At 32.5% G+C, this 11,671-nt stretch overlaps 1 protein-coding gene across 1 annotated transcript; it reads left to right on the top strand.

Annotated features, from left to right (window-relative positions):
- Positions 1 to 984: 984 nt before the first annotated feature.
- Positions 985 to 1,446, top strand: LOC140435727 (uncharacterized). The gene has a single exon (XM_072524447.1). It carries the CDS (start codon positions 985 to 987, stop codon positions 1,444 to 1,446), a length of 462 nt encoding a protein of 153 aa, XP_072380548.1.
- Positions 1,447 to 11,671: the final 10,225 nt, after the last annotated feature.

Below are 11,671 nucleotides of genomic sequence, written 5' to 3'. Positions count from 1 at the left end.
CACATCAAATGAAGATGAATCACAAAGCGACGATAAACAAATTGGTGATGGCAAATTTTACAAAGGTAAGGATATCACGACAAAGTGGAGAAAGGATTGTGGTAATGTACAAGTGCGAACGCGTTCTCATAATCTTCTAGCATACTTACCCGGACCAAAACGTGATGCCCTCAATGCAATGCTTGCAATTGACTGTCTTAAACTTTTTTTGTCTGACGCAATCATTCGAATAATAGTTTGTTCAACGAATATATATATTCAGAACATAAAAGAGCGATTTTGTAGGGAACGGAGTGCTAGATTAACTGATGAAACGGAGATAAGAGCTTTGATAGGAATTTTGTTTTTAATAGGAATACTGGGAAGTTCAAGAAAAAACGCTCGCAAAGTATGGGATAATTCCAAAGGCAATGAAGTCGAATCACGTTACCTCGCTATGAGCGAAAAACGGTTTAGATTTCTACTCCGTTGATTAAGATTTGATGATATCAATGCACGAACAATAAGAAGGGAATTAGACAAATTAGCACCCATTAAAAATGTTATCGAAATTTTCTTGGCTAATTTTCAAAATAATTTCATCTCTAGTGGGTATCTGACTGTTGACGAGCAATTATTGGCTTTTAGAGGACAATGCTTATTCAAGCAATATGTACCCAATAATCCAGCGAAGTATGGGATAAAGATGTTTGCGGTGGTTGATGCAAAAACCTTTTACACTTTCAATCTCGAAACATATGTCGGAACTCAACCTGATGGCCCGTATAAGGTTAGCAATACTGCTGAAGATATTGTACTACGATTGGTGCAGCCAATAGAGGAAACTCATCGTAATATTACAGGCGATAATTAGTTTACCAGTATTCCATCGACCAGAAAATTGCTACATCAAAAAAAATTAACTTATCTCGGTACAATGCGCAAGAATTCTTGCCTAATAAAAAAAGAGAAGAGAAAACCTCTATCTTTGGTTTTCAGGAGGATATGACGTTGGTGTCTTATTATCCCAAAAGAAACAAGTCTTTTATTTTGGTATCTTCAATGCACCACGATAATGCCATTGATCCAAAAACAGGGGATTCCAAAAAACCTGATATCGTCACCCGATATAACAAAACTAAAATTGGTGTAAATTGTGTCGATCAGTTGTGTGTAAACTACAATGTTGCAAGAAACACGTGTCGTTGGCCATGGCCAATGGTAATATTTTTCGACCTTTTGAATATATCGGGTATAAACGCTCTTTGCGTATATAAAGGAAATCATCCCTTTAAAACCAAAGTCAAGAGAAGTGAGGTTATTGAGCAATTTGCTTGGAAATTGATCAAGCCTCAGATAGAGGCGAGGTCAACTAACACCTACGTGCCAGTAGAACTAAGAAGACGTGCGCGTCCTCTTCTTGGAATTGAAGCCCCGCCTGCTCCACCGGCAAAACCAGAAAATTAAGTAGGACGTTGTCATATTTGTCCTCGAGCCTGCAACAAATCTACAAGTAAAGCTTGTGTAAAATGCAACCATTACGCATGCAAACAACACATGGCAGATATGTGTACTAGCTGTTTGACCGACTAAATATATACTTATTTTGTGCTCACTTTCATGACTTTCAAATGATTTTTTTTGCCAATTTTGTAATATTAGGTAAGCTTAGTATGTATTAGTATCAGAAAATTACATTTGGTTTAATTTTAGCGCACTAAGAATTTTATGTTGTGGTTCAAAACTTATCCCAGAATAATAAAGGTAGAAAAACATGCTTTCCGTTTTTTTTAAATAACTACACACAGATATATGTATATTAATTAAAATGAATTTTATGTTAAAATATATGTATAAAAAAATCTATTTTTAATATCCTTTTAAAAATTTATCACATCAAATGTCAATTAATAATAAAAGAAAATGGTCTACATATGTAGACCACGCGCCCAAGGCCGCTACACAATATCACGCGCCTAACGTAGGGTTAATAAAGAAAAACTTTAAAAATTGCCGCATTTAGTAAATTAGTACTTTTTCAATAATAAAGATCAATCAAACTGGACCAGTTGCAGCGGCTTAAGTACGAATTTTTTATCTAAAGTAAGGAACTGTTTATTTTTGCAGTTCTAGTATGATTGTGTTCTATCAAATTTGCTTTAATTTTTTTACTATTTATAATAACATCTTTTTGTCGACGTAAACTTATGATTGCGTTTGCATTTATATTTTCTCATTCAAGATTTATACAAAAATATTTACATGTATCAATTTGATTATCGCATGTGAAAATTTAGGTTTGATATGTTGCTAAAGCAGCTGTTTAACTAATAGTAAGAGAATTATTAGTAATAATCCTCGCATTAAACGGGAGCTAATAGATGGGTACTAAGTGTATTACCTTTGATTAGATGTAGCGTCATCTTGATTGAGCGTTGCCTCAATTTACTGTTGTCACTCAAAGCAAGTTGTGTATGATAAACACATGTGTTTAATTTGAATTTAGGCTTCAATGATTATTTTTTTTAATAAAAAGCTCTACTTGAACTATTTTTTAGAAATAAACTACAATACTTGAAGGCTGCATATTAATAGTGGGCTATGTGTCAAATAGTCAAATGGCTGATTTCTAGTTGGCTTTTTTCTTGTTTAATAGATTATTTATTTTATAAATTATTAAAATTATTTAATAAAAAACATTTACTATATATATCTATAAGATAGAATAAATCCGTATTTATAAAATAATTTTTTGAAACTGATAAGGAGTGGAACTCGAAATGTCAAAAACTACAGTAAAATGGGTTTTTTATAACAATTAACGATGATTTAAGCCCATATGAAAACAGTATTAAAACAGATTGAAAACTGAATAGAACATGTTAAGGGTAGGTACAAATAAAGAAAAATGAAAGTAAATTGCTGATAGCGACAGCAGCACGTGCAAAAAAATATGTGAATGTATTGCCGTACGGCAATAAATTTTTTATTGAGAAAATCAAGTGCAAAAAACCATTTGTTATGCAATCGACTAAGAGAACAATCCTCAAAAAAAAACACAGTTCTGCGGGAAAACCTATTCCTTGGCCATTAAGATCTGTACTAAAAAGTGATATACCTACAACGATTACGAACGGCAATTGACTGCGCTGTCAAATATCACCGCGAAAACAAGTCCAGTGACGATATAAAAATACTCAGTTTAAAAGAAGATATTGAAAACACTGCGTATCACATGTTCGACAATCACAAAAATTGAGCCGCTTATTTTTGTGGAAAATAAAATTTGGAGCAGAAAATGAATCATATTCCTGAGCTATCAGTTGACAGGTGGTTACCATTGTTTGGTGGCAGCAGTATCCTATTATAATTCATAGGGAAATTATTTAAATATTATATTACAAAATGTAGAAAACATTCAACTGGTTATTACCAAAATTTATTTGCTCAAAAAAAAAATGTTAAATCGGTACAAAAAATAAAAAAAAATGTATTAAAAAACAGAAGAGTCAGTTCAGTTGCCGGAATTAGACTTCGAAGAAAAAACACAGGAATTAAACCTACAAAAAAAAATATCTCAGAAAGAACACATTTGGACAGAACCAAAAACATAGCAAAAAAATGTAAAAAACAATTTTAACTATTAATATTGAACTATCAGGACTTGTCATACATAATTAATATCCTTTTTTTGCAGCTAGTCCTGATGGTTTAATAGGTGGCTTAGGCATAATCGAAATTAAATGTTCATATAAAGCAAGAGAACCCATGCCTAAAGCAGCTATTGACAAAAAAAAAATTTGCCAACTAATGGACGGTCAGTTGCATTTCAAAGGAACTAATTTCTATTACTAACTAGTTCAAGGACAGTTATTTATATCAAATATAGAATACTGTCAGTATTCGAAAATATTGATAAAGATATAAAACTGTGAGAAAATATGCTACTAAAATTGCAAGATTTTTAGTATCGTTATCTTTACTATCTATTTATTCTTATAATATATAATTATAACCTTTTTGTATAATTTTCCATTTTTGGTAAATTTTAATCTACTTTAAAATTCAGACAGTCAATTTCGTGAAAAAACTGACAAATAAAGACAAGACATTATTAATAAAGGAATTCAGCAATACCGTGTCCTCAAAATATCTTGCTATACATTATTTTGTTAAATTTGTTTTATTTAAAAATTCACAATCTTAACTATATTTTTGTCGAAAATATACATATATGCATGTTTCTACTATAATATACAATAAATGTACATTTTATGAAAGTTTTGTCTGTCTTCGATATTTAATTATTTACAGGAGGATTTGCTACCTATACTTTGTCTCAAAGTGACTAGTCTGTACAGGGTAAGATATGCAATGCAAACCTTATGAGAATTTCGCCAAGACGTTGCCAGTTTTATGCAGTGAGCGATGGCGTTCTCTATTGTCTATCTTTCAAAATAAACGGAATAAACCAGGAGTTCTCAACAAGTCCTCACGTACAATTTTATGTAATTTACAAATATAGTTTTCTAATAATTTTACATAAAACTATACATTATTTGTTTCTAATAGTAACTTATCAACTTTTATCTTTTATTAGTGGCAGTAGTATAATAAAATGTGCATTAAATAAACATTTGTTTCAAAGTTTAAAATAATTCCGGTAATTTCTGCTAACTGCCACATTTAAAATGTTATTTATGTCCCTGCGGTGCTAATTACTGCCATAATGTATAAGGAATTTGTAATTTTGGTTGATATCAACTGCAAATATTTTCTTCTAAGTTATTCAGTAATTAAGAAGCAATTAGAGAAATTCTTGTACAGAATATGTTTAAAAGCTTGATACATCCAGGGATTTAATTAGTCTTTATTAATTCTTCTGAGCGCGTATATATTTGAGTTACGATTATTTGTACCATCTTGGATGTACTGTTACGGTTTTGTTATTGTTATTATTTGTTGGTGGCTGTTGTTGTGATTTGCTGTTGGCAATTATTGTTATTTTCTGTTTTTGGCTATTGTTATATTTGACGCCGAATTTTTATCGCAAAATGGAGAAAATTGTTCAATGGAAACGTGGAAAAGCTCTGAAGCTTTTAGAGAAGCAGATATTAATGAATATTATTAATTATCATCTTAATTAGGATAACAACGATAACAACGACAGGTACATAATAGAAGATATTGCCAAAAAGCACAATGTGAAGATTCTGAGCCTCCCACCATATCAATGTGAACTCAATCCCATCGAAATGGTTTGGAGTGAAGTGAAACGGTATATATGGACGCAACGCGAATTTTAAAGAAGCTGAAATGCGAAATTTAATTACAGCAGCGTACCAGGTCATTACCCCAGAGAAATGGAAAAACTACGTAAACCACGTAATAGCAACAGAAAAAAAATGTGGGAAATTGACAATTTGTTGGATGATATCGAACCAATTATTATAAATATAAATAACGGAGATAGTGATGACAGTGACGATAATAATGATGATGATGATAGTGAAGCAGAAACTAAATGTGACAGCGATTGACAGAAAAAGAAACTAAATATAATGGTGTACAATTACGATTACTTACACCCGAAATTAAATACAATGACTTCTTTTATTTTCAACTTATTTATTAGTTTTATTCTCGGATATTTCTACGTTTTGTTACTGCCAACATATACAGTGTGGTTTTTAAAAGTCCTTCCCCCCTTAACTTTTAAACGGAACAATACATGAATAAAATGTTTCTTTATATTTTAGTTTTATTTTATTCGATTTTATTTAAATCTATAAACAAATGGTTTGTATCGCTAGCACATACTGTAGAATTAAAAACAAACTGCTTGTGTGACATAAATAAAAGGCATTTCTTAATTTCTATTTTATTTTAATTTAACCCAAGTATGTTGTAGCAAATATTATTTATGTTTGAGAACCACTGACAGAAGGAAGCCAGACAGTAGGCATTAGTACTTAAGCTACCCTCAACACAAAAGATGGATTAGGCTAAGTAGTAAGAAGTGACGTTTATTTTAATACAAGTTTGCAAAGAAGTATGGCATCGAGGTTGTGCATTTACCCCGTACAGACTAGTCACTTTGAGACAATCTAAACGTAGATCTTTGTTGCCTTGTTAATTTATTAATAGATCATATTATTCTGGTCTGTTATTCTAATTATCCATAACACCACTAAAGAGAAGACCGCCAACTTAAGTTTATGGTTTCATTGTGTAGCCCCAAATCTGTCACTTCAGAGGGTGTCCCGGTTGTATAATCGGCTGGAGTAAAAGATAAAAGCATTTTTGACCTGGTCTTGAGAGAGATATCTGAAGGACGCTTAGAATATTACTTCATGAACAGATTTTGTTTTCGTACAGAAAGAAATTTTTGAAATAGAGAGAGCCCACTAAAATTCACCACTAAAAGATTTTCGAGGATGGGCCTTAAATAGAAATAGTTTAACTCCAGTGAATATATTATTAACTTAGTTTGTTAGTTACACTACTAAAGCATCTTCACGAATCTCATAAAGTTCACGTGTTTTAAAGAAAGAAACCCAGTAGTAAATAAAATAAAATTATAATAAAATTTAGTGGAAAAAACAGCCTGAAACCACGCCCTGGATTCATCCCTGCCTTTTGGATTACTAGCATTTTCATTATTTTTCGAAACCAACAAACGCCGCTTATAGTGTTTATTAAATTTACGAGCCTCGCTCCCCATATTTTGTATCATTATTTATATGAATTATGTTTGTGAATGTCCGTCGACAATTTTAATTTTATTCAAAAATTCAAAACAACGCCACACTGAACACAGGAAACTGCAAAATATTTCATAAATATTTCGTGGATGTTCAGTTGAATAACTTTGAGATAAAAACGTTCAAACAAATTTTATTGAGAGCTTTGTAGTGGCTTTCTGATCTGAGTCCTGTAAATTGTTTCAACATTGTTTGCTCATGACGCAGATTTAAATAAGTTGAACATTCAGTAACATTAAAAATAAAAGATTTATACCACCGATAATTCAGATAATAAAATGTACAGAAAAAAGTTCAGGAAGTAGTCGCAAAAAAAAATATTAATCGGAATATTTTTTACGAACAACAAACCATAAGAAACCAACTTAGAAATAAACTAAACAATATTTAAAAGGTCCTCCCTTACCTTTTTTAGAGGTAAAACGAGATATAAAATTACTTAAAAATTGGAAAGCTATTGGAGCAAAGGAGATATCATTAGAGATATTAACACTTCTGAACAATCTTCAGTTAGCCAACATAATGTGGACCAATCGGAAACATCCAATTTTATGGACGAAATCTATCGTTATACCAATCAAGGAACAGGACAAATCCCCGAATAATTCAAATACTTACCGTTCTCTTTCACTAACATGCACCTTGTGTAAGCTGCTAGAAAAACTAATAAACAAAAGACTAATGTGGTATCTAGAAAAACAAAAAATTTTAGATTCTGTTCAATCCGAATTTCGTTCATACCGAAGCATGGCTGACAACTTAGTAATGTTACCATTACAAACAAAGATTATTACCGAATTCGAAACTCTATTATATTCTACTGTATTGACCAAAGAATACGATATTACGAGAAATAACTTTTATCAAACAGTTTCTCTCTAATGGTCGTTTCAAAGTATTAGTTAACGGAAAATCTTTTTTAATATACATTCAGAAAAACGGGGTACCCCAAGGATCAGTTCCAAGTTCCAATTTAATTATAATAACTATCAATGATATCTGCAAGAATATTCACAACCTAGTGAAGTACAACTTATATGCTGACGACCTGATTTTATATTACGGCAGTAAAGATACGTTCACAACTACAAACTAAATCCAAAAAGCATGAACTAAATTCTTGGTCTATAAGTTTTGGTATAAATTTCTCTGCTAAAAAATTAAAAGTACTTAAATTCAGTCGATGAACACGTATCATATTATTATCTCAAATTACATTAAATGGTATTCCGCTCACAGTAGCTAATAAACACAAGATATTAGATTTAATTTTTGATAGTCGGCCAACCGTTTGTTATCTAGAAACCGCAGATTACAAACGTCAAAGCTAAATGCTTAACATGTTCAGCCCCGGGTGGCATCAATATGATGCCTCACTAAGTACTCTTGGGACAATGAGGTATCACTCTAATGCCACACTACAGTTTTGTATTCGGGACACCGTGGCATCGACTATGCCCCCACAGCTATATAAATTACATTGTAAGTTGAACAGGGTGGTCCAAGGAGCAAAATAATATTTCCTTATCGGATGTGAGACGGTTTTTACGAAAGATATGGAAATTATAAAACTTTATAAAAAAAATAAAAGATTTTATTCAAAATGTGAAAAAATAATTATAATAATATAACACCTTATTATTTTAAAACAGCATTATGTGTTGAGAAAAAATAAGAAATACAATAATGTTTTTTGCATTGGTTGCACAAAAATTTAGAACTAGAACACTTGTTTTGAGCTTCCTTCCGCCCCAATTCATTTTTCATTCTGACGTAGCAAACCACACATTTTTTTTTTCTTCCTTCTACAAGCTCATGAATGACATCGGTGTTACCGTTGATATTAGTTTCAATAGCGGACATTTTACCCAGTAGTTCTATAGCGACTTCTGTTTTGAACTCTGTTATAGTCAATTTAGTTTGTGTAACCTGTGTATATACACTATGGGCATTCACCAAGGCACTACCAAACAATAATTATGTGGCTAATTTCCTGTACCATTTATTCCCTCGTCGCAAGCAATGTGAATACGCTTTTTTCTGATCTGAGAGATCAATAAAGGATTTTGAATCATTGTAATCAACAATCATTTTGGGCTTTTCAATTTCTTTGCCTTTGTGTAGACGTTTCAACATTTCATCCCCATGCTTTGTACTAATCATCAAGACATCCCTTTTGTCACACCATTTTAACATTCCATTTACGGAATTACTTTGTTAAGCAAGTTTTTAATTTTTTTTTTAGTTTTTTCTTGACAACCTCGGGACAATTCATTTTCCTGTTTGACCGAACAGTGCTTACAAGGTGAGTTGTACGGCTGAGCAGTGTATGAGCAAGGGTGACGCTCGTATCATAATTATCTGTGAAAAGAGTACGACCACTATCTAACAACCCTTTCATAAGTGATAGAACAACAGATAAAGAAGCATTTTGATTATCCTTTTCCACAGTAAATTTTGAGGTCATATGTGTAGCCGTTTTCTAAGCAAAGCTTATATAATTTGCTACCAAATTTGTGTTTTTTATTTTTGATATATTGCTTGAATTTCAAGCTACCACGATAAGGTACCATCGTCTCATCAATACAGACATTTTTCCTGGAGTAACAATTTGCTAAAATCTAGAAATAAGTTTTTGAACCAACGCAACGGAGATATTTTGTGAAGCCGATCAAAATCCGGTGAGTTTGGTTGTGGCGCTGTTTCATTATTGTTGAAGTGAATATTTGAAAGTAATTGCTCAAAACGATTTCTAGACATTTTGTGTTTTATATTGGTAACAAATAAGCAATTTCTGCTCCAATAGTCGCGTAATCGTGGTGCTTTTAGCAATCCCATCCATACAGTTACTCCAAAGAATATTTCCATTTCTTTTTTTTTAGTTGGTATCCAACGTTTACATTTAGATTTAGCTACAACAGATCGGCCCTTTATCTGTTGATCTGCGTATAAATTCGTTTGATCAACTATATAATCGATCAAGTCATCAGTCACAAATAATTTGTAAAAGAAATACCCCAGCATTCTAAATAGTCTACGGAAAATTGTCAAAGTGTCACCTTCGCTCCATAAAAATCTAAACCTTCCCCTTTATCTTCTTCTGCGACAACAAAAATGCAGAAATTACAGTTTCTATTGTCTGTTGTCTCAGGCCATCCTAAACAGAAATAAGGTATGACTTTGCAGAATGAACATAAAAGTTTAGTAAAACTTATCTCATTTTCAACGGCCCGTTACGCTATTTTTGGCATACCGCTAGGCCCTGGCACTGCAAGATTGCGTTCCTCTGTTACTTTACTGATGCCATGTAATTTTCTCAGTTTTCTAGGAATTTCTTCGGAAGAATCCGAGGTTTCTGTGTCACTAGGCATATAATCATCTGATGATCCAGAATTTGCATAAGGGTCGTCCACTTCTACGTCTTCATTTGACATAAGCTCTTCGTATAAACTTGCAAGTCTTTTCTATTCTTTTTCGTAGGAATCCATCGAAAAAATTCGTGTAATCTAATATTTTATAGTACACTCATACAATAATAGTACGCAAAGAGCACCGAACAAAGAATGACTCAGAATAAAACGTCAAATACTTCCGTCGCTTCACACAAGAATGAACAAGTTTGAGGCATCACGTAAGTGCCACGCTGTCCAGACAAACAAATTTATATTTCTCGGACAGCGAGACATCGATGTGATGCCTCAAAAATGTTGTGCAATAACTCGATTGTCAAATTTTTTTTTTTTGAAAATGAATCAGAAATGCGAAAACGCATCCACGACTGCCGTATTATTTACAAACAATAAAATGCTGACCAATGGACAAGAAAAAAAATTATAACACCGGGGTTAAACGTGTTAACAGGATTAAATCTATTAAAATCTTTAGCAAACCATTATGCTGATAAAGACATCCTATCTAAGGTATACGGATCATTTGCTCTCGACTGGATTATGGATGCTTTGTATATAAGCATCAAAGACTTATTCAAAAACTCTTGAAATTATTCAGAATACCGCATTACGAATATGTCTCGGAACTTGCAGATCCAGTCTTGCCAAAAGTATTCGCTGTAAAAGAGGTGTATTATACTTTCGTTTCGCAGGCAACAACTTTTTCTGACATACTTTGCTAGCGTGTCTTCGAATCAAAACAACCCTATAATTGGGAGCCTAACAGGTAATGCCAGACACTACCTCAAATTTTACATCCTCTTTCACGGCCTATTGATTTTTCAATAACAGATACTTATATACTATCATTAACTCCTCCTTGTAATAATATCATTCCAAATATTAACCTTTTGCTTAATAATTATCACAAAAATGAAACCAACAACCAAATTCTGAGGCGATATTTCCTTTAGATGGTCAAAACAAACGCATATGACGAGATTCTCTACACAGGTGCATCTAAAATTGAGACAAGAGTTGGCTATTCTGTAACAACTGCAAATAGTATCATTCAGAAGTTCTGCCTTCCACCATCCACCTCCATCCATACAAGAGAGCTGTACGCCATCCTACAATCATTAAAATATTTATGTAACCAAATTTAAGCCAAAAAACACTGCAATATGTACATATTTGTACATATTTTTCCCTAGAAACAAACTATATCACTTCTTCTGGAACAAAAATAATATTAATCTGGATTCCTTCACACGTTGACACTGTAGGTAATGAGACTGCTGATACTGCTGTAAAAGAGGCAATTACAACCAAGTGAGACGTCAAATCCGTTCAACTTGCACCTTATCTAAATTCACTCTTTAGGTCCCAAATCAAAAAGTCCTGCCAAAACCAATGAAAAAGTTCAACCTTTAAACTTACAAAATACAACCCACCATCGAAACTTTTTAATTACCTAATTTAAGTAGAAGAAAAATTGGTCACACATGGCTGAAATATAAAAACCTGATGGCTTTGGAG

The sequence above is a fragment of the Diabrotica undecimpunctata genome, chromosome 3 (assembly GCF_040954645.1).
Source record: "Diabrotica undecimpunctata isolate CICGRU chromosome 3, icDiaUnde3, whole genome shotgun sequence".
Taxonomy (NCBI): domain Eukaryota; kingdom Metazoa; phylum Arthropoda; class Insecta; order Coleoptera; family Chrysomelidae; genus Diabrotica; species Diabrotica undecimpunctata.
This window is presented reverse-complemented; position numbering and strand designations above follow the sequence as displayed.

Coding starts and splice junctions, on each gene's coding strand:
- LOC140435727 (XM_072524447.1), top strand. CDS start 985: ATGACGTTGGTGTCTTATTATCCCAAAAGAAACAAGTCTTTTATTTTG.